Source organism: Barbus barbus, assembly GCF_936440315.1.
Source record: "Barbus barbus genome assembly, chromosome: 11".
NCBI lineage: Eukaryota > Metazoa > Chordata > Actinopteri > Cypriniformes > Cyprinidae > Barbus > Barbus barbus.
Genome location: NC_136739.1, coordinates 32,628,295 through 32,653,134, shown reverse-complemented (window position 1 = coordinate 32,653,134; position 24,840 = coordinate 32,628,295). Strand labels below are relative to the sequence as shown.

The following is a 24,840-nucleotide window of genomic DNA, read 5'->3' as shown; positions in this document are numbered from 1 at the left end:
TTAAATAATTTCTGCCTAGTCTCTGCAATAAAATATATTTACGCCGCCATATATGTGTGTGTGTGTATAATATATATATATATATATATATATATATATATATATATATATATATATATATACACACAGACACATTTTGAAATATATGCTGTAATATGTGCTCAAAAACATGAATTGTCAAATTAACCACATGCAATGGTTGTAACTTTAAAAATCAGTCAATCACATCACATTTGGGGAAGGCTGTAAGAAAAAAACACATTTCGCTTTTGTTGTAAAGTATATCAAGATCACATTCGGTTTATGCATTAAAATTAGACACCATTTCCTGCATATATTGTAACTATAACTACTTGTCATGTCATATGTGAGTTACCTGTGGAGACTTTGGTCCAGGTCAGGAGGGGTTTCGGCTCGCCCACAGAATCACATGGTAACTGCACATCTGTCCCAGCATTCACAGTGACAGTGTGGAGTTTGGCAGCAGTGATCCTGGGCCTCACTTGCAGGACAGGAAGAGTTTGCGGTTCTTGAGGAAACAGAACTGCACCTGACTGTCTATTCACTAGTTCATCGATCTGAATTTGGTTGTTTGGCTGTGTGGTGCTTGATGCACTTGTGGGACTCGAATTGGCAGATCTAACAGTTGCTGTCAATATCTTAGGTGTAGTAGTTGATTTGACGTTGTTGAGAGAGTTTAAATCCACAGGTGAGGTGGTGATGGAAGGTTTTCTGATAATATTAGGTCTAATATTCACAGAAGGATTTGTACTGTGATAGTATGGATACCTGTGGTTAGTGCTGGGATATCTTCCCCTGTGCCTGGAATCAATGTAGTTTGTTCCAGGATTTCTTGAGTAAAATGGGATTCTATTGTTTGGTAAGAGATAACTGGGTGTTGACTTTAGAGCAGGTGTAGAAGTAGTAGTAGTAGTCGTCATCGTAGTAGCTGAAGTAGTCGAAGTAGGCCCAGAAGTAGTAGCAGCTGTCGACAGTGTAGTAGGTGCTGTTGTTTTTCCAATGAGTTGGGTTGTAATGGGAATTGTGGCTGTAGTTGCTGGTAATGTAATGGAGGGCGAAGTATTCAGTGATGTAGAAGGAATCAAAGATTCATCGAGTTCACGGACTAATTCCCTCTGGTCTTGCTCAGAAACAGAGTTTGGTTGTAAGAAGTAAATCTCATTGGTTTGAGTAGTAAGAGTAGGCGATGGTGAACTTGTGGCTAAAGACTCGGTTTGTCTCCCTACAGATATTATGGATTCTGTAAGTGTCTCTGGTGTTGAAGGAAAAGATACTTGGTTGTGAATGGATTCTTCTTCTTTAAAGCTTTCATTTGGTTGTGAAAGTGGGTAGTCTTGTGGTCGTGGCATGGAGGTGACTACAGATTCCTCTGTAGAACTTATTACCAATGTATCGTTCTCTCTTAGAACATTGCTAAAGTGTGATTCAGGTAAGTGAAAGACATCCAACCTGTCTGTGTCCAAAGTAAAGCTGATCTCTGTTGTATGAATCTCTTTGTTGGCCTTTGGTAATGCTGTTGAAAGCGTGCCTGTGAACTCCTGTCGAGCAGTTGTCAGTGGAATGGTTTTGATGTCAAATCGAGATATCGGATCTTCACTCGTGGGAACCAAGTACTCATCCACCTCCTCTGCAGATGCAATGTTTCCGTCCTCTTCCTTCTCGAAAGAAGTTATGTCTTCATTCTCTAACTCTGATGTTGTGCTCATGGGGGGAGATGTAAATGGGCTTCTAGAGTTTGGAGGCATCTTTTGGATTTGGAGGAAATTGCTTGCCTTCACAATGTGGATTTTTGAACCCGTTTTCTCATCCGGGAGGGAGATGGTGTTTTTCTCATTAATGGCATTTGGAAATACCCTCGGTACTGTAGGATAAATGAGACTAGTAGTCTGATATTCCGACATGCATCCAGCTAAGGTTGTGGAGTAAATGTGAGCAGTTCTTGTACTAGTTGGATGGATCAATATGTCTCCAGAAGGGGTTCTAGAGTAAATGCGAGCAGTAGTTGTAGTTGGATGGATCAATGTGTTTCCAGATGGGGTTCTGGAGTAAATACGAGCAGTAGTTGTAGTTGGATGGATCAATGTGTTTCCAGATGGGGTTCTGGAGTAAATACGAGCAGTAGTTGTAGTTGGATGGATCAATGTGTCTCCAGATGGGATTCTAGAGTGAATGTGAGCAGTAGTTGTAGAAGTTGGATAGATCATTACGTCTTCAGCTGTGCTTATCAGATCTGCTTTCAAAGTTGGAACATTAACTCTTGCAGCTGTAGAGGTTGACCATGGTCTTCTTGTCGGAAAATTTGAGAACGGTCTTCTCAATTTTATTCGTCGTCTACCTCCAAATCTTCTCCTGGAGCTCCAGTGATCTTTTCCTCTCGATGGCGCTGAACTTGGAGCACGTGGGCTTGCTGTGGTAGCAAATAAATTGCTGTCAGGCTGCTCAAAATCAAACCCCCCAATCTGCGAATGGACGGCAGTCTTTCCGGAGAAATTAAGCTCATTTTCCTTCTCAGCCTCCGGTTTGATGACAGACCTTGAATATACTTGGTCATTTTCGGCACTTATGGTGCTCACATGCCCTCTTTCTACAACATTTACCTCTGTCATAACATAATGTGGTCCAGATGTGGGATTTGAGATGTAAGGCACATCATTTGAGCTAGTTTGTAATTCTGGAGCAGGCGTAAGGTATACGTTATTATTATGTCCCTCGATGTGAGGTGTAATAGCATGCCTGTGGTAAACATCCGTTTGGTGTGGCATGCTGAAAGTGTTTGACTCTTCCTGTGGACTGGAGTCTCCAGAAGAACTCTCAATGTTGTCAATCGACCCTACATTCACCGTCTGTAGACTTTTCTCTGCAGTGCCATGTTGGACAATGCTAACTGATGAGTTCTTCGAAGAGGTTTTCTCACGGATTTTGGCCAAAAGAACGGCCCACTTCTGAGGGTCTATTTTGTTCTTGGTATTAACAGTTCTTTGGTTTGTTAAGCCAGTTCTGTTTGGGTGTCCATGCATGCCCTTTCTAAAAGGTTGCCTCTGGCGGATGTTGCCAAAAGAACGTCCTTGAGTTCTTGCATTTGGACCCTTCCTTCGATTAATAAAGCTTCTGTTTGGTACTCCTCTCTCTTGAGTTCTGGAAGCTTCCTCTACATCCTCCAAAAAGGCTTTTACCTTAGTGGACACTCCTGCGGCAGACTGCGGTCTGATGGGATACTGTCGAAATGGCTGGATTCCTTTCCGTCTCATAACAGTCAGTTTTGTCGCCAGAATATCCACACCGTGTTGGTTCATGGCGATGCATTTGTGATATCCATTATTGTTGAGCTGACTATAAGGAATGAACAAAGTCCCATTGGAAAAGACTAAAGCCCTGGATGTATTTGCTTTGGCATTCAGTACACTGCCATCTGGAAATATCCAATTCACCACAGCATCTGGAGTCGCCGTAGTAAGACAGGGAAAAGATGCAGACTCGCCAACGAACTTTGTTAAAGCATTTCCAACTTCTTCACCTGGAAGCGGGGTTGAAGACGCCATAACGGTTAAACGGAAAGGCAGAACATCAATATCTCCTGTAACCTCAACAATGCAATAATAAATTCCAGAGTCTCTGTGCTCGACAGATTTAATGTGAAGTTTGCCGCTGCTAGAAACGCTCACTCTTTTGTTGGTCGAGCCGAACGCAGCTTTAATCTTTGACCCATCGGGTGCCATCCAATGAACGGCTGCGTTTCCTGAGCTTTGCACACGGCAGTCCATTTCAATCGCACCACCCACAACAGAACTGAAGCTTGTCTGGGTTTTATTGTCATGTTCAATCATGACCCAAGATCTGACAGGCTCCTTGTCTGTGGTGGTAGTCAAATGAGTATTAAGAATGAGTCTCACACTCTTGGAGGAGGAATAAGGCCTGTTTAATTTGATATTCATGAAGGATTGCATGAGCCAAGATGGACGGGCTACAACATTGGCTCGGACTCCAGTGTAAAAGTAGGCGTCCCTTTCGATGTCCTGTCTGTATCTGTAGCTCAGCTCCGGCTCTCTGCTTAGCATGATTTCCCTTCGCAGATGCAAAGGCACTTCACTATAATACGCAAGAAGCCTCCAAAAGCTCTCATAGTTGTCTCTGTCCACAGGACACTCCAGGTCAAAGAAGAGAGTCACGTTAGCTGCGATCTCCAGAGATTTTGTATAATTCCAGGTGATTTTAGTGGATTCTCTTGGTTCAAGTATTTGGCAGATCAAGTTCACTTTAGTCCCATGCTCGTCGGATAAACCAAGGGAGACGTTTCCAAACGGTGGTTTGATCCTGTCGATGGGTAGGAGTTCATTCATGTTGTCCTCGTGTGAGACATTTTTTCCTGGAGAGCTGATAGCTGGTCCAGAGCAGATGAACTCTTTGAGATCTGAGATATCTTGTCCTTTGAGATGTTTAGGAGACGCGCACAGTGGACAGAGCTGACCGCTGGCAAATGATCTGTCCTTCTTGCATTTCATCACCCCTAGAAAAACGAAACAAATCCAGACTTTAGAAAATGGAATTAGTTCTTCACTCAGTGTTCTAAATATTCAAACATCGCTAATTCTCTTATGCACATAAAGGCTGCATTTATTTGATCAAAACACATTAAAACAGCATAATATTGTGAAATATTTTTAGTTTTCAGGATTCTTTGATTAATAAAAAGTTTAAAAGCATATATTAAATAAACAGCATTTATTCAAAATAGATTTTTGTGTAACAATATAAAAGTATTTTATTTTTATATTATATATTGTGTTCCATGAAGACATTTTTTACATTTCCTACTGTAAATACATAAATTTTTTTTGTGATATGCATTGCTAAGAACTTCATTTGAACAACTTTAAAGGTGATTTTCTCAATATTTATATTTTTTTGCACCCTCAGATTCCAGATTTTCAAATAGTTGCATCTCAGCCAAATATTGTCCTATACTAACACCAGTATTTATATTTATTGAGCTTTCAGATGATGTATAAACCTCAATTTAAAAAACTTGACCCTTATGACTGGTTTTGTGGTTGTATATATGTACACACACACACACACACACACACAAACAAGTACCTTTCTCATTATAATAGAACTTTGGAAGATTTTCTTTGTTAAAATTTAATTGCAATCAATTTGCATTCTGAATGTGATTGGCAGCATTTAATTTACACAGAACCAAAGACTATAACCTGAACTTACCTCAAACTTCAACTCTATTCAACTACTGCTGCACAAACTCTGAGATTTCCTTCAGATATAGTTTATACTGATATATGATATCTAAGCTTATACAGTGTGATATTTGGACAACGATCATCTGAAGCACTCAGAAACAGTTTAATTACCTGGATTTTGTGCGCTCCAGTTCTGTAACCAGCTCATCCGGCAGTCGCAGCTCCAGGGGTTTCCGTATAAGAAGAGGTTCTCCAGCTGTGGCATGTTCTCCAGCATGTTTCTGGGCAGCGTGCTGAGGAGGTTTTCAGAGAGGTACAGATGCTTCAGGGTGGACACGGGGAAACGCTGCAGCAGTGAGAACGTGCTGAAAGTATTGGGATGGAGCTTCTGTAGATGGTTGGCCTCTAGATGGAGCAGACGCAGTGATGTCAGCCCACTGAACGCATCCGGGTGGATGAACTCGATGTGGTTGTGGTCCAGATGGAGTCTAACAAGGGCCGTCAAACCAGAAAAGGTGTGACTGGTAATGACTCGCAGTTTGTTGTAGCTCATCTTTAAAACCTGCGGGAAACACAGTGAACTCGGAGTCATTTTTCCTGTACATTTCTGCCATATGGACATCAACTTGACAGTCACCACTGATAAGCTACTACTAAATATTTTTACTCTCAGAGAGTAGTAGAATAATTTGACATATTCTTGTAAAATGTCTCATAGTCAGTATGTTGTATGTTGTGGACCCAGCTGCTTTGCAACGGTTTGTATCGTGAAAAGCGCTATACAAATAAACTTGAATTGAATTTTGATAAAAAAACAAGACATCGTTTACAGCTGCAGTCTGTTTAATATTTGAAATCTAACACAACACCATCGTTACTTTTACTTTGAATCGTTTTAAGTTAGAACTGATTCATTAGATCTACATGAAGCACTTCTAGTGTGCTTCAGCGGATGACTGTGATGTTACCTGTAATGAAAGCAGATCCTGAAAAGCAGCATCAGGTATTTTCTGCACGTTGTTGCCGTGCATCATGAGCAGCTCTAGTCTTCGAAGGCCAGCAAAGGAGACGTCTGTGATGTGATTTATAGTGTTAAACCTGTTAGAGAGCAAATGCATTGTTACCAATACTGTTTTCAATTAAAAAATTGCCGTTGTATTTTACAAATATTGTTTTCACTCCTCTTTTGTAAGTCGCTTTGAATAAAACGTTTAAATGTAAAAGCTTAATTTTTAAGTACACGTATATAATATGGAAAGCCGGGGCTAGTTGTCACATGGAGAGGGTGCATTCCTTAAGGATATTTCAAAACCCGTTTCAATATCAATTTCATTAGGAATTAAAATAAGCATGAAGATAAAAAAAGCCCAACAGTATTAAAATTCAAAGTTGTGTCTCTTAATATTAATTAATGGACCTGAGCTAACATGAACTAACAATGAACAGTTGTACTTTTACTAATTAATGGTAACAAAGATTCATAAATACTGTAGGAAATGTATTGTTAATGTAATTTAATGCATTAATTAAATGCTAATGGACCTTATTGTAAAATGTTACCGAAATTACTAAGGCATAAAGATATCCCATAATAATCTAGATATATGAGTTCAAAATAAGCAAGCAAGAGTAGCATACATTTTAAAGTGAAAGTGAAAGTGATGTGACATACGGCCAAGTATGGTGACCCATACTCTGAATTCGTGCTCTGCATTTAACCCATCCAACGTGCACACACACACACACAGCAGTGAACACACACACAGCAGTGAACACACACACACCGTGAACATACACACACACACACACCCGGAGCAGTGGGCAGCCATTTATGCTGCGGCGCCCGGGGAGCAGTTGGGGGTTTGGGCACCTCAGTTGTGGTATTGCGGGTGGAGAGAGCGCTGTACTCTCTAACCATTAGGCCACGACAAATAGCTTTAGATAAAAGTGTCTGCTAAATGCATAAATGTAAATGTAAAAATGCTCCATTTTTAAGTGCATAAAAGGGCCGAGGCTAGTTGCCAGGCTCTGTACTGCGATCACACCCGAAACACTAAATATTAAAGTCAAGTTTGTAAGACTCACGATTTCTACATGAGAGACCCGAGATATATTTTGAGACCAGAATACCACCCTAGCGACACCTTAACAATCATTTGAAACACCTTAGCAACCACCCAAGCAACTTTTGCCTTGACAGAACTACTCTCAATTTCTTCAGTAAATCTAATAATTGTTTTATTTTAAGTTTTGCTAAAAGACTATACTAGGCAGTTAAACTGTGACAACTTACCCCATTTAGTGTGTCAGTGAGTGTTACATTAACTGTATGTTTTTTTCCTTAACAGTTTTTGAAGTCAAGACTTTAAGGTTTGAGCCTGTACAAAAACATTTTAAATGTTTAAAAAGATTTTGAAAACTATTAATGTTTAATTATTGGATAAGAACAAAATCTGAACTGATTTGAGCTTGATAATGACACCACTTGAATCAATATTGTACTGAATATTGTCTTCTGTATAGAGCTGCTTTACAGCTGAATTTAATTAGTTTCATAACTGATGAACATTAACACTGTTATTTTCCTGTTATATTACCGTGAAGCTGCTTTGAAACATTCTGTATTGAATAAAGCATTAAAAAAAACATGTGATATGACTAACAAACTCACCCTTAGTAGCCTAATATTTACAGGAGTAAAAACTGTGCAAACTCTAATATTTCAGAAATGTGACCCTGCAGCACAAAATCAGTCATATGCAACACAGGTATATTTGGAGCAACAGCCAACAAACAATACATTGTACGGGTCAAAAAATTTAAGATCATGTTCCATGAAGATATTTTGTACATTTCCTACCGTAAATATATCAAAACTTCATTTTTGATTAGTAATATGCATTGCTAAGAACTTCATTTGAACAACTTTAAAGGAGATTTTCTCAATATTTAGATTTTTTTGCTCCCTCAGATTCCAGATTTTCAAATAGTTGTATCTCAGACAAATATTGTCCAATCATAACAAACCATACATCAATGGAAAGCTTATTTTGTTCAGCTTTCAGGTTTAGTATACATCTCAATTAAAAAATAAATAAATAAATAACCTTATGACTGGTTTTGTGGTCCAGGGTCACATATATGATCCTATCATAGACCTCCAGTTTCTGCCATGCATAGATGATTTGGAGTGATTTACCCAAAGTTAATGCGCTGGACCTGTCTGGAGATGCCGGTGGGAACGGTCAGGAGCGCACGGAAGGTGCAGTGCACTTCAGCAGGAGCAGAGCAGGAGCACTGCCGTGGACAAACCCCGCCGGAGCCACGAAAACTGACCAGCAGCATCAGCATCAGGCCCACGCATGAAGAGCCCATGATGCCCGCTCTGAAGCGTTCACGTCCCTCTAGCGCTGAAACACAGAATCACACCTCACACACAGCCAACAGGTGTCCACAAAAACATCCACATGCATGCATTTGACAGACTCTTTTATCCATTTAATGTTTACAATTGATCAATTCATGCATTCCCTAGGAATCAACCACATGACCTTGGTGTTGCAAGCATAGTCCGCTATTGTTTGAGCTACAATACTCGAATAACACTTAAAGTCATTTCAATACAATATCATAATTTGTAACATCTATGGAATCAAACACAATCCTGCTGGATAAACTGAACTATCTTAAGTTTATTTTTCCGCACAGTTCATTCGGCAGGATCCTGTTTGACTTCTCAAGCTCTTCAGGATTAGTTTCAAACTATGCTAGAATTCCTTTTGCATTCCTTAAGGATATCTTAAAACTCGTTTTAAAATTTCATTAGGAATTAAATGAAGCCAGCGTGAAGCCAAATAAAAGAGCCCAACAGTCATCAACGATTAAAGACACAGTAATTTAGTATATACTGGCGTTGTACTGCATATAGAAATATATAGAATAGGCTAGTATCTATACTACTATACTCATTTTTGTTGGTATAAATTATTGCATTTGTTGATTCAGCAATATAAAATTATATTTAAAATATTATTTTTACAGTATATATGCAGTACAACAACAGAACCAAGAGAAAAACATTACAAATTTGATGTTATGATAATGTTTTAATGTTAAGTTTACACTTAAATCCACTGAACCTTAAGATGGCGCCGGTGAGATCGGCTGCCGTCACGACTGCTCCGACCAAACTTTGTCTTTTTTTGTTATTTTTTCGTATTGTTAACTATAAACACCGGTTTCTTTTTGTAAGATGGCCATTCTTACATACGACAGGGCCACTCTTATTTCTATTGGTGCACAATGCACTAACCTTTCGCCGATTTTGAACCCGGACCCATCCTGGCCAAGCGAGATCCTGAGGAGGAACAAAGGACCCGACCCGTACCGGCGTCCTCGAGGGAAACGAGCCGGCGTCAGGAACAGGCTGAGGGCTCGCGCACACCGCGCTCCCTTACCAAGTGTCCTGCTCGCCAATGTCCAGTCGCTGGATAACAAACTCGATGACCTCAGGGCAAGAGTCAGGTTCCAGAGGGACATTCGGGACTGCAACCTTCTCTGCTTCACCGAGACATGGCTGAACCCAGCGGTACCAGACCACGCCATCCAGCCGGCCGAGTTCTTCTCGGTTTACCGCATGGACAGAACGCTGGACTCGGGGAAGACTAGGGGAGGTGGAGTATGTCTGATGGTGAACAAACACTGGTGTGACGGCGCGAGCATTGTTCCCCTCTCACGCTCCTGCACACCGAATCTTGAACTTCTGACCATCAAATGTCGCCCTTTTTATCTCCCTCGGGAATTTAGCTCGGTCATCGTCAGTGCCGTTTATATTCCACCTCAAGCGGACACGGACACTGCGATATGGGATTTACATGAAACACTACACCTTCACCAGACACAGCACCGGGACGCCGCATTCATTGTTTTGGGAGATTTCAACAGTGCCAACCTCAAGCGTGCACTGCCGAACTTCCATCAGCACATCAGCTGCCCCACCAGGGGCGAAAGGACATTAGATCACTGTTACACCCCATACAAGAACAGCTACAAGGCACAGTCACAACCACCGTTTGGGAAATCGGACCACGCCGCCATCTTCCTCATGCCTGTTTACAAACAGAGGCTGAAACAGGAAGCCCCGGTGCAGAGGGAGGTCCAACGCTGGACGGACCAATCGGTGGCCGCTCTGCAGGACGCGCTAGATGACGCAGACTGGGACATGTTCCGGCGCAGCTCTGATGACGTCAGCTTGTTTACGGAAGCGGTTGTGGGATTTATAGAGAAACTAATGGATGATACGGTGCAGAAAACCATCATCAGGACGTTTCCCAACCAGAAGCCGTGGGTGGATAAAACCATCCGCGACGCCCTGAGATCCCGCTCCGCTGCCTACAACACAGGGCTCATCACCGGGAACATGGATGATTACAAGGCTGCATCTTACAGCGTGCGCAGATCGGTGAAGGAGGCGAAGCAGCGCTACGGGAGGAAACTAGAGTCGCAATTCCAACATGGCGACTCTAGGAGCCTGTGGCAGGGACTTAGAACCATCACGGACTATAAAACACCACCCTCCAGATCGGGGAATGCGGACGCCTCTCTGGCTGACGAGCTGAACACTTTTTATGCTCGCTTCGAGGCTGCAGCTAATCACGCTAACGGCGCTAGCAGTGCTAACTGCATGCACGCTGAGGAAGCCGGTGAGGACAACGTATTCACCATCACGGAGCATGACGTGAGGAGGGCATTCAAGAGAGTGAACATCAGGAAGGCAGCAGGACCAGATGGCATCACAGGTCGGGTTCTGAAGGCCTGCGCTGACCAGCTAGCACCGGTGTTCACCGAGATCTTCAACCTCTCCCTGGAACAGTCCATAGTCCCCTCATGCTTTAAGCAGTCCACCATTGTTCCTGTCCCCAAGAAACCGCAGCCCACCTGCCTAAACGACTATCGCCCTGTAGCCCTCACATCAGTGGTGATGAAGTGCTTTGAGAGACTGGTCAGAGACTTCATCATTGCATCACTACCAGACACACTGGATCCACTACAGTTTGCATACAGACATAACCGCTCCACGGAGGATGCCATCTCACACCTCCTCCACACCACAACAAGTCACCTGGACTGCAGAAAAGGGAATTATGTAAAAATGCTGTTTGTGGACTACAGTTCAGCGTTTAACACCATAATTCCCTCCACACTCACCTCCAAGTTGGAGGTCCTTGGTCTCAGCACATCCTTGTGCCAATGGATCTCCAGCTTCCTGAAGGACAGACAGCAAGCCGTACGGATGGGTAAACACACCTCATCCTCCATCACCCTAAGCACTGGAGCCCCTCAAGGTTGTGTTCTGAGCCCCCTGCTGTACTCACTGTACACTTATGACTGTGTGGCCACTTCCAACTCCACCACCATCATTAAGTTTGCTGATGACACTGTTGTGTTGGGCCTGATCTCAGACAACGACGAGACGGCCTACATACAGGAGATTAAGAACCTGGAGAGTTGGTGCCAGGTGAATAGTCTACACCTGAACATCAGCAAAACTAAGGAGCTGATAGTGGACTTCAGTACGAAGCAGGAGCGGTCGTACCAGCCGATCACGATCAGCGGGACTCCAGTGGAGAGAGTGGACAGCTTCAGATACCTGGGTGTTCACATCACGCAGGACTTGACTTGGTCCTGTCATACCAGCACCCTGGTGAAGAAGGCCAGGCAGCGTCTGTACCATCTGAGACGCTTAAAGGACTTTAGACTTCCCTCTCGGGTGCTTAAGACTTTTTACACCTGCACCATCGAGAGCGTCCTGACGGGCAGCATCACTTCCTGGTTCGGGAACTGCACTATGCAGGACAGACGAGCCCTCCAGAGGGTGGTGCGTTCAGCGGAACGTACCATTCACACCGAGCTCCCTAACCTGCAGGACATCTACAGCAAGCGGTGCCTGACCAGGGCCAGGAAGATAGTGAAGGACCTCAGCCATCCCAACAATGGACTCTTTTCTCTGCTGCGTTCAGGGAGACGCTTCCGCTCCATGAAGGCGAACACAGAGAGAATGAGGAGGAGCTTCTTCCCGCAGGCCATTCGGAGTCTTAACCACTCTCCACTATAATCACATCACCCCACACTTCCACTTTGCACATTTTTCAAGTACAATCTGCACTAATTTGTAGAAGGTTACGGAAGGATAAATGAGTGGGACTTACATACCATTTGTCTTTGTCTTTAGTATCCTTTTACTCACTTATACACTTTACTGCACTGCACAGCACAGCACACGGACACTTTATCACTGACATACACTTTACTTTTTATAGAATCTATATAGAATCATATTCTATTTTTTATTCTCATATCTATTTGTTATTTTATTTTATTGCTAGTTTATTCTGTATATATGGTTACTGTACTTTTTCTATTTGTATTTTTGTAAACTTGAGGTTTTTCTAATTTTGTTGGACAATTTGTTGGACAGTCGTACAATACATTTCACTACATGTCGTACTACGTATGTATATGTATGTGACAAATAAAATTTGAATTTGAATTTGAATTTGAACCGTGGATTCTTAGAAACTGAAACAGAATGAAATGAATCTCACCTTGATGTTCTTGTGAATGACTGCCTTTCGAGCCTTCATTTCCTTCAAGCAGTTCTCGCTTAGATCCGCTTCACACAGAATCCACCAGAATAAAATATCACAGCATTCTTTTATAAATGTTCGCCTGCTTTTCATAAACTTGATAAATGCAACAGAACTAAACAGCAGCAAGTAAAAAAAAAAAAAAAAAACACTGAATATCAAAGCAGAGAAAAACAGGTTTCTTTTTCAAAGCCTCATGTGATAAATAAACTCCATGAGGATCCTGTGAGGTGCTTCAGTGTCTGCACAGGAACTCAGAGTAGAGCTGGAGAAAAGCGATTGTGAAACCCAAGCCTGAGTAAGGAGGAGCTACAGGAGAGAAACCCCCTCAGATCAGCGGCCCTCCTCTGAACACAGCTGCTCAGAGACGAAACACCCATCTACTGCTTCTGCTCCTGAAACACAATCAATTAAACAACAGACACAGACTGAGCAGAAACATCTTATCGTGGAGTTTGTTTTAAGGCAATTGCATTGGATCATAATACACAAACGGAATCAATTTCATGCATAAAATCAAACACAGTTAAGGTCATATTGGTTAATGCTAATTAATGCATTGAATAACTAACAATAAGCAATGCATTTATTATTATTTTGAGGAATTTTGGAGTTTGTTTTAAGGCAATTGCACTGGATTATAATACTCAAACAAGCTATTTTGTTTTCATGAATAAAAACAAATATATTAATTTAAGACATCAGTACGCATAGCTAATTACTTGATTCAAGTTAGCAACAGTGTCTTTTAAAGTCATGATTACACCGCAGTCTATTTTAAGAGTCTCCTGACCATCTGCAATCCGAGACCATTCTTTACTATGAATAATTGTGCCAAAGAATGAACTATTTGTCACTATTTGTTTCAAACACAAAAAGTACTCTAATCTCTTCAAACGGAAGGTGGATATTAAAGTACGTACTGTACTGATGCATGCAAAGCTTGATTTACTGTGTGTAAAGTGAGGCAGTGATTGTTTAGTCAGCGGTTCAGTGAACGGTTCTAGGTGGTCCTGGTCCTGATTCACAGACTGGGTTAAAAATACCTTGGACTGCTGCTTTTATTGCCTATTTTACACAACAACAGAGCTGTGTAAAATCACTGCAGAGCAATGAACTAATACACAAGCCCTTTGTATTATTATATAAAAAAATTGCATTCATTTTCTTGGCAAATAATTCCTTTGCAATGCAGCTTACTTCATGAAGAGTTGCACAAGACATTTTCTTCATAAGTACCTTAATTAGCAATTGAGATTCAAGGAATTCACATTTTATAGTCATATAATGTTTTATAGTCACATATTATATATAAATGATGTTCTGATTGGATAAGCTGCATTTTATAAGTTTGCTTCTGAGTTCAAATGTAGGAATTCTTTTTTTTTGGGCCACAGAATAAAAAAAATAACTAACTAACTATAAATATAACTTTATAACTTTTTAAAAATGAATTTCTCACAATTCTGAATTTGTTTCTCTAAATTACTAAGTTTTTATCTTGCAATTCAAACTTCTCGTAAAGTTATAAGCCACATAATTTTAATAAATAAAATAAAATAAAAAATAAAAAAACTATATTGAAAGAATTGCATACTCAGATTTTTTATGACAATTTGACGTTTTAGAAACAAGGTCATATTTGTTAACATTAGTTAATGCATTATGTAACTAACATACTAAAATAAGCCCATACATGTATTGCAGTAATAGTTTAATAATAATTATACATTAAATAAAATAAACAGAGAATGAAAATTACTTATAACACATGTATATCCTTGGTTAATGTTAATTTCAACATTACAAATATATTATTAAAATCATAATAATGAAAATATCTGTTCATGCTGGAACCTGACTCTAAAGTGTTAACTTTTTATATCATTTATCAAGCATTGTTGCATTTTATTATTTTATTGTTTTTGGATTTTATAATAGCAATAAACCAATAGTAGTTGGTTCACATTGTGCATAAGAAATATAAAATTATGCTAAATGTACGGCCTTTAAATATCCCATTAGTGAAAATCCTATTATATTTGCTCAGGAGGCTCACACTGAATGAGATGTGTGTGTTGATATCCGATCCTGTTTGACCTGTAGGGTCATTTACTTCTGTTTATGTTGAATAGTTTCACAGCTGATATGGAAGGATATTTCTGAGGCGTGCGTCTCATTGGCAGAGCAGATGAAACCTGCAGATGGCCAACATCTTCTCAGAAGAGCTGGAGGAAATTCACAGAGATCTCCAACTAATAAAAACTAATGAGCTGCAGACCATATTAATATCATTACTGAGACGGTTTGTTGTTTTTCTTTCTCAAATGAGACACTTGAATCCTATTAATTCATAATATGATATTAAAACACGGATGGTTTCTTAATAAAAAAAACAGCCTCATCATCTGACCACTTCAACTAATATCTGCAAACAGAAAACAGACTGATATTTCTATAACCATCATTTCTATTATGGTTATGAACAAGAGAAAAGGCATTGGTTTTCAAATGAGACAAAGCTTTCTTTATCAAATTAGTCTTAGAGAACTTGTATATGTAAAGATTATAATTCAAAATTCAATACATTTTCATAAATTAAAATTCAAGCATAATCTTGAGCAAAAAAATAGACATGTTATTTGGTAATATTTTGAATTTTATTTTTAAATTTTGTTTTTTTATATGTTAGGTGTTTAAAATTTTATGTAATTTTGTTGTGAATTTTTGCCATTTTTATTAGACACACACACACACACACACACACACACACACACACACAGAGAGAATACCAAAACATTTAAATAAAAATAAAATAAAATAAAATAAAAGTAAATCTAAACTAAAACTAATGTTAAAAATAATTAGCAAAAATAAATAAATTAATTAATAAACTCATGTAGAACTTATACATACTATATATATATATATATATATATATATATATATAATTTATTAGCTACATTCAGTTTTAGTTCTTATAGTACTTCAAGATAAAAGGACATTTTGATTACATAATTAATAAATTATTATTAGAAAGTTTTTAAATGTTTAAAAATGTATTTCAGTTAATTTTATTTCAAGTAAAAAAAAAAAATGGTTTCAACTAAACAGAAATGAGAAATGTTGCCTTGGCAACTAGCTGAAATAAAATAGGTTTAGGTTTTTCAATATTTTTTTTTATTTAATATTTTTTAAATGGTTTTCGGTTTAGTTAATGATAATAACCCTAGATATTATCATTAACTTGTGTTACCTAGTGTTCACAGGTCAAATAACTTTATTTTATTACTTTAATAAATTACCAAGCCATTCATTCTCAAGGGAGAAATGCACTGCATTCATTTAAAGATCCAGTGAAAATCTCACGCTTGTGTTGATCCAAACCTGTATGATTATCATCCTTCACTGGAAGACTTGAGCAGAAGAACAAAAAGCATCATAACTCACTATATTCCAGCTCACAGGATGCTCTGCATGAGAAACAGACACAAATAAGTCATTATTCACTGATAATCTGCTCTTTCACTGCAGCATATAAACAGCAGAAATAAAGCAATAGTTCAAGACTGGCTCTTCATATCAGACATAAATCAACACATAACAATATTATCTGTCAGTTTTGAGTTAGTGATGTTTTGTTCACGAGACCGAATCAATTAAAGTTAGTTTAGAGTTCATTCTGTAAATTGTCTTGAGATCCCAGACACCTGCTAATGAGCGAGTCCAAAACAGCTGCATCTGTGGAGCATAAAAATGTGCTCATGTCCAACATTTTATAATCAGCAGTGAACTGTTCAATCTGTTAGATCAACAACAGAAGCACAGCAGCAGATCAATGATTGTTTAGGTCAATCGCTGGGATCCGGATATAATATTCAGTTTAAGAGTCCATTAAAGGAATAGTTCACCCAAAAATGAATAGCCTATGTGCTCATCCTTAGGACATTTATGATGTAGATGAGTGTGTTTCTTCATCAGGTTTGTAGAAATGTGTCTCTGCATCAGTGTCTCAGCAATGGATGCTCTGCAGTGAATGGGTGCCGTCAGAATGAGAGTCCAAACAGCTGATAAAAACATCACAATAATCCACACCACTCCAGTCCATCAGTTAACATCTGGAGAAGACAAAAGCTCAAACTAACCCAGCATTAAGACGTTTTTAACTCAAATACATAGAGTCCATAATAACTCTTCCTCCAGTGAAAAAGTGGTCTGGTCTGAATCAGGAGAGAAATCTGCAGATCAAGCAGCGTTTACAAGACAAAACAGTCCAAAACAGCTCTAAACTAATATGTGACTGGATTTTGATGTGAGAGACAACAGGAGATGCACTTTTTCACTCGAGGAAGAGTTATTATGGATTATGGATATTTTAGTTTTAGTAGGATTTGCTTTTGTCTTCTCCAGATGTTAACTGATGGACTGGAGTGGTGTGGATTATTGTGAAGTACATTTTCAGAACAGTTTCTTTAATAAACAATGAAACAATTAAATATGGATTGTGAGATCATTACAAGGTCTGTCCTTATGTGCATGAAAGAGAATAGCGAAGACACAGACCTGTAAATTAAAACTGATGAAGAATGTGCCATAGAATGCATCTGTTTTTTTTATTTGACCTCAAACTCCAGTCCAAACCCTAAACTCAAGGCTAAAGACGGGGTTTATGGGAGCATGTTGATGCACATAAACCATACGATCTGCAAAAGATAAAAGCAGCCAAGAGTCAACAGCATCTGAAACTCATTGACCAACACACTAGACACATGGCTTACAGACTTTAAACTTACTGAATTTGCTCAAATCATCCGGTTTTAGGCAGAACGTTTGAGAGTTCGGCTCCATACAACAAATGTGGATGGAGATTTATGCTGATCAAGCTTTCAAAAAAGTGAAGAAACACTATAAAAGGTAACACTACTTTATATAGGATTCGTAAACTACACAGAAAAAATAGTGTTGGGTTTACTTTCACACACAAAAAAACAAACAAGCAACATTATTAAACATATAATTTTGAAGAAAGACTGTCAAAAATACTCTAATACGTATTTCTGAAAAAACATTTTTTACAGTGTATATTCCAAGTCATATGCTGTGTGTGAGGAACATTTAAGTTCATTTAAGATTGGAAAAGAAAGAAAGTGCAGTAAACATCATCCACTTACTGTATGGAAAACAGATCCTCAAACATGCAAACCATCTCAGCCCAGTTGTTCAAAAGACATTTAATTCAATTTCTGCTATCAGCTTGGATTAAATCATAAAAATGGGCTGTTCAAAAGAAAACAAAAATCATTATGAAGTTGGATTAGATCATGCAATTGAGTCTTGGTTTTTATCTGGATCAAACCTTCAGTGAGTGTTGCTCAAAGCTTTTTAAAAAGGATTGGAAGACATTAAAATAAATTAATAAATAAATCAGGATTATCCCAGTATTTATTTATTTTTGCATACACATTTCAACTTTGTTTAACCACTGCAGTGATAAAGTAGAAGGTTATCTATAAGGCCTTTCAGTAAAGAAAAAAAAAGATTTTTATTGTAACAACAAGCCAAACATTTACGATAATTAATATTTTCAATGTTTTTGAATGAATCCTCTTCTGCTCACCAAGGATGCATTTATTTGATTAAAAGTTCAGATAAACAGCAAGTGAAATATTATTGTGATTTATAATAAATGTTTTCCATGTGAATATACTGTAAAATATAATTTCTTCCTATGATGCAAAAACTTTTCAGCATCATTACTGCAGTCTTGGGGAAGCCTAATGGTTAGAGAGTCGGACTCGCAATCCAAAGGTTGTGGGTTCGAGTCTCGGGCCGGCAGGGATTGTAGGTGGGGGGAGTGAATGTCCAGCGCTCTCTCCACCCTCAATACCACGACTGAGGTGCCCTTGAGCAAGACACCGAACCCCCAACTGCTCCCCGGGCGCCGCAGCATAAATGCTGCCCACTGCTCCGGGTGTGTGTTCACGGTGTGTGTGTGTGTGTGTGTGTGTGTGTTCACTGCTGTGTGTGTGTGTGTGTTCACTGCTGTGTGTGTGTGTGTGTGTGTGTGTGTTCACTGCTGTGTGTGTGTGTGCACGTTGGATGGGTTAAATGCAGAGCACGAATTCCGAGTATGGGTCACCATACTTGGCCATATGTCACGTCACTTTCTTCTGTGTCACATGATCCTTCAGAAATTGTTTCTAATATGCTCTAAATAAATTACATTTTAAAATATATTCAAATAGAAACCAGTTATTTTAAATTGTAATACTATTTCACAATTTTACTACATTTACTGTATTTTTTATCAAATAAATACAGCCTTGGTGTGCAGAAAAGGCATCTTTCAGAAACAATAATAACCAAAAAAAATAATTATTCAAAACGCTTGACTGGTTGTGCACATGCAAAAAGGGATGCATTTGTTAGAAACAACTTTTGAGTGGTTTAACGCTGATGACTGGGTCATAGTAATAAATATATAATGTGGTAATTATTCTTTAAAAGAAACTGAAGATAGGAGAGACAGTTTGTTTTGTTTCATTGTGTTGTTTTATGCTTCTTCAAATATAAAGTGACTCAGCTTTATATAGATAGCCCTCCAATATTTCAATACTGTATGTAACCTAATTTAGAGCTCTTACAATCCAGATTTGACAAATTTGGACCATTTGTATCAGGATCATAGTGATCCAGTCCAGTGCTCCATTGAGAAACTGTCACAAAATTTCCTGATCCTGACAGCAAAACATGCAATTTCCTAATTAAACGTGAACATTTGGGCCCAGAAAACCATTGAAAGGGAATGAGGGCGAGTCATTTTCATTTCATGTGAAGCGTCCCTTTAAGGGTTAAACGTGTGTGTGTGTGTTTGAGGCCAGATGGTGTATATTTGGGTGTAATTGAGTTCACAACTCTGGGAGATTACGTGTTCACTGAGAATGGTGTGCAGCACAGCTGACCTTGCAGTTTGACTCATGAGCATCATCTCGTGTCGTCAGCCGCTCGCTCGGTGTTGGCTGGCCTAGTTTAAGATCTGCCGCTCTCCTCCACCAAACAACGTCCTTCTGAGGAGCCTGGAGAAGTTCAGCAGGTTCAGCCAATAATCAAACTGTAAAGGAATCAAACAGTCGATCTTTTTAGATGAACATTGTTCTGTACTAATATCCTGATGAAAACACACTGCAGCAAGAGGAAAGGTCATATAAAAGTAAATTATTACTGTTTTGGAGCAATATATCTAAAAACTTTACCCGTCTTTATACATAATGCATTATATTTTGATGCATTAATTCTAATGCACATTATAATGCATTACATGATCTCATGAATAATTGTATAGTTATAATATCTATTCCTTATTACAACTTCAGAAAGTAAAATGCATTAAAACACAACAACTAATTTCAGATGTAACAAGAAATCTGCAGAAACATTATAAAGCATTTCAATTTTGGTTACAATTACTAATAAAAAAGATATGCCTTAATGCATTGTACATAAAGGCTTTAAGTAAATTGTTACCAATGATTTTTTCAGTATATTCTTAAAGACACATCCATAAAACACATTTACTTGAGAAGCAAAATAACTTAATATATTCTTGAACATAAAAGATCGAATTTAACTGAGTTTTTGCTTAAAATAAGAAAAAAGACCTGCCAGTGAGGTCAGAAAAATATATGTATTTCAAAGGAAAATTAAGCAAGATTTTATTTTATTTTTAACCCACTGGCAGATATTTTTTTCTTGATTTATAGGCAAAACTTAATTTTAATATTATTATTTTTTACTCCCAGAAAACAAGACTTAACCTTTTTAGTCATTTTGGTTCTCCAGTAAATGTGCCTTGATTTAAGAATGTTTAGATATTTGTACTGGAAAACAAGACAGAAACACTGAGGAAGGACTTATTTTGTCCACAATGTTAACATTATAAGGGGAACACAGGAGGAAAAATGCATGATATGATCCCTTTATGTCTGTCAATAGGCCTATATATTCTAGGGGAAGTCATGGGAAGTGTATATATTTTAGGGGAAGTCGTGGCCTAATTAGAGAGTTAGAGAGTCAGACTCGTAATCCAAAGGTTGCGGGTTCGAGTCTTGGGCCGGCAGGGATTGTAGGTGGGGGGAGTGAATGTCCAGCGCTCTCTCCACCCTCAATACCACGACTGAGGTGCCCTTGAGCAAGACACCGAACCCCCAACTGCTCTTCCTTCAGAAGAAGTCACAAAGCCACGTTCCAGACCCTTCACCCTTTCTGCTCCTCTCTGGTGAATAGAGCTGCCAAGCTTCAAACTGACGCCTGAAACCATCACAACGTTCAGGAATCAGCTGAAGACAACTATTCTACCAGCATTTACCCACTCAGCAGCAATACACATGCAACAAAAAGCAATGCATTTCTCCTCCGCTCCAGCTTGTTTTTTTTTTTTTTTAATATAGCATTCTAATAAACATGATGTTATAGGGCCCTATGAAATCGGTTTTATTTTCAAATTCTATATTCATATTCTATATAGGGCCTATTTTATTTTTCCCCAAATTCCTATTTAAATTTTTCTGGATTATGTGTTTTGTTTTTTGTTTTTTTCCAGTTTTTTAATTTTTCTGTACTCTGTTTTAATGGTTAAATGTTTTTTTTTTTACTCAAAGTACTTTAGTACTTTAGAAATCATGACACTTAATTAAACAATTAAAAATGTAACAAAATTACATTTTTTTTCTCAAATTGTAATTTTTCTAGATTCCATCTTAATTAAATTTAAACAATCTAAATTTTAACGATCACAATATTATTTATTTTTCCTCAATGTGGAAATCATAGGGCCCTAAGCATGGCATTGTATACTAAGAATATTGTTAGCTCTGTTAGGAATCGTTCTATTGTAAGTTGTATTGGATAAAAGTGTCTGCTAAATGCACAAATGTAAAAGTCTACAGACATTTTGTGAGATTCTGAGGGTTTTTTTCACTGTTCTATTATTACAGTATTAATCTCAGCACTTTAAAATCAAACTGAACTATGACTGTACTCTTTTCCTGTGGTTCAGATGTAGAAGATGCTGTGAACTGCCAGCACACACACAAGACTAAATTCTCATCCTAAATGCTAAATTCAGGAATTGATGGAATAATAACCAACACCAACCGTCCTCAACAGAAATCAAAACAGGTTTGATTTAGAAACATTTTACTGCCATCCCTGTTGAGCAGGTGGTGAATAAACATTAAAAACGGACAGACAAACATTCATAAAGCACACAGTCTGAATGAGGGGGATTTTGAGATGCTGGCATGAAATGACAGATAAATATTTACTCTGGGGATCTGCAGTAGATGAGTCTGAGTGGAGAGGAATGTCTGAGCGTCGCTCCTGCCAAAAACAGACACAAAACCATCAGCAGCAACACAACTTCACTTTAACAATTATAGTTCACAGATTAATTCTCCAGTGCTGGATTTCTGAAAGGTCTGTTTCTTCAACTATCAGCACTGTTAACATAACAGATGTAATTTGTTCTTCTTATATTAGGGGAAGAAACTTTTTCACACACCTGCATCATTCAAAAGACTTTTATGTGTTTCTGATTCTATTGTTTTATTTTGATGCGTTTGATATATATATAGATAGATATATATATATATATATATATATATATATATATATATATATATATATATATATATATATATATAAAATATATGTACTAAATATGTACTAAACGGCAACTTCATTACAAACATGCAATTACAAAAACTTTAAAATACATGAGAAATTACATTAAAATGCATTTTAGTTTACCATAAATGCTTGTCAGTACATTCCTAACCATATTTCAAACACAACAGATGTAAATATGAAATTACATATTTCTACTACTTCAGTGTGTCAAAAACAGCACTCTAAAAGTTATAATATTTGCATTCAATTAAAGTATAGTGCATTGTCATTGGTTTTATTTTTTTGTTTTGAACCAGTCCCAGACTTTGTGTGCAATTAGGACATAAATTTAGCCTTCAAAAGACAGAAGCTGTTATATTTAAGAAATATTTTAAATGTAATTTCCACCAGATATTCAACGGTGATTCAGAATAGTGGGAATGTTCATAATGGTTTTGATTGAAGAGAATTTTGTTTAAAAATGTTAATCTATTAAAGGGATGTTCAACATCTAAAAGGTCTGTAAAAGTGTATTGTATGTGGATATTATGCTATGATGACCTAGTTGGCCACAGAAAACCAAACTGCTTCTCTCCTCTGACAGGAACACAAGCTCCGTGATTTAATTGGGACTAAATGGGAAGCAGCTGCTAGACAGCAATGGATTCTCAAACCTTTCATACCTTTGACCACAGAAAATTGCTAAATAGCACCAGGATGTGAGGTCTGACAGATAATGAACACGTGGTGTTAATTAACTATCAGTGCTGAGGTGATTATTCTCATCAATCATCAGGCCTTGAACTTGAGCGGAAACAGAGTTGCGCTGGTAATAATGAGGCTGACGGAGCGCTGGCCTTTATCAACTCGCCTCGACAGAGACACACACTTTATACAAGCAAATTAAAAAATATAATAATCTCTAATTCATTGATTTAATTAAAGTTGCAAACATCATTTTGATGGGATCTGTTGACATAATAATGCAACTTAATGTTGTGTGTAAATTAAACTGTTATTATTATTTATTTAAAAATTCAATTAAATAACTGAGTAATTAACTTAAAGATTTGTATTTATGACACACGGTCCTCTGTCTTAATGATAATATAATATTACTGAAATAAAAGACCACTTAAGTGTACTTAGAGAACACTTTCATGTGTTTCTTAACACACTTAAGTACACTTTTAAATAGTGAACTTTGTAATGTCAAATTAACAGTTTCCTAAAGTACATTTTTAATCATTATGTTTTAATATTTTGTGGTGCTTTAAAGAAGCATTTATTTTGATGTGTTGACTAACACACTAAAGCACATGTAAAGCACTTGAACTTTGGTGTATTATTCAATATTACATCTACAGTACGTATATTTTAAATGTACTAAATGTGCAACCATAAATATACTTAAAATAGAATATATTTAAATGACATACAAGATTCAAAAGAAATTACATACAAGTATATTGTAGTTTATCATAAATGCTTGTCAGTACATTCAGCAGTACTTTAACCATATTACAAGGCATTAGAGGCAATATGAAATTGCATATAAAAATGGGTCAAAAAAGCACTAAGTCCAACTAATTTCTTTTAATATAAATTTAAACTATAATGCATTTTCATTTAATTGTGAATAGCATGCAGTTAAGTGTCTGAAAACATTACATTCAGTTCACACTTAAGTATATTATGTTATTTCTATAATAAGTACTCTTTTTTTAAAAGCATGCTAAAGTTTACTAGTTTTTCCCAAGGCTGCTGACGCCATCGGATTGAGCACAGGAGAAGCAAAGCCTGAAAGCAATGAACGCTGGCATCACAAGAGGGTTTGGCGACTTTCACGAGGTCAAAATACGGCACAACTGACGCCACATGCTGAGGACACCAGCGGCCTCGATGAAGCCCTGCCAGCGCCGCTGAGAGATCCCAGATCCCACGAGAGCATGAGAACATCTGCAGCAGAAGACCAGAGACACATTACTGACCTGCAATACAGCTAAACGGGAGGAAACGTCAACGCACAACACACCTCTCTATGCAGTGACATGTTGAGAAATGCAAGAAATAAATTCCCAGTATGTGCTTCTCAAGTAAGTGTGCAGATGATTTAGGGTGTTATTACATGCACCACACGCGCAGATTGAAACAAGACCAAGTAGTCTAATAAGTGCAAGCGCTTGCAATGAGGGAAACATGCTTGTGCTTGTGCTCAGATAGATTATAAAAGTGATAGAGACAATCTCAAATGCATTTTTTAAATAAAACAGACCGCATTTTAAAAAGTTAAATGGTAAGACTATACAATA

The 24,840-nt window shown here is 38.0% G+C and overlaps 1 protein-coding gene across 1 annotated transcript in view; it reads right to left on the bottom strand.

Annotated features, from left to right (window-relative positions):
- Positions 1–24,581, bottom strand: part of LOC306877467 (matrix-remodeling-associated protein 5-like) — a gene marked incomplete at its 5' end in the record, with an annotated part of 32,042 nt that extends 7,461 nt beyond the window's left edge. Inside the window, 10 exons of the mRNA XM_079429233.1 lie at positions 377–4,525; positions 5,388–5,778; positions 6,185–6,314; positions 8,416–8,626; positions 12,821–12,888; positions 16,328–16,335; positions 19,825–19,938; positions 22,186–22,240; positions 24,315–24,487; positions 24,564–24,581. Coding sequence (XP_079285359.1) covers positions 377–4,525; positions 5,388–5,778; positions 6,185–6,314; positions 8,416–8,626; positions 12,821–12,888; positions 16,328–16,335; positions 19,825–19,938; positions 22,186–22,240; positions 24,315–24,487; positions 24,564–24,581 — 5,317 coding nt within the window. The remainder of the gene's footprint in view (positions 1–376; positions 4,526–5,387; positions 5,779–6,184; positions 6,315–8,415; positions 8,627–12,820; positions 12,889–16,327; positions 16,336–19,824; positions 19,939–22,185; positions 22,241–24,314; positions 24,488–24,563) is intronic.
- Positions 24,582–24,840: the final 259 nt, after the last annotated feature.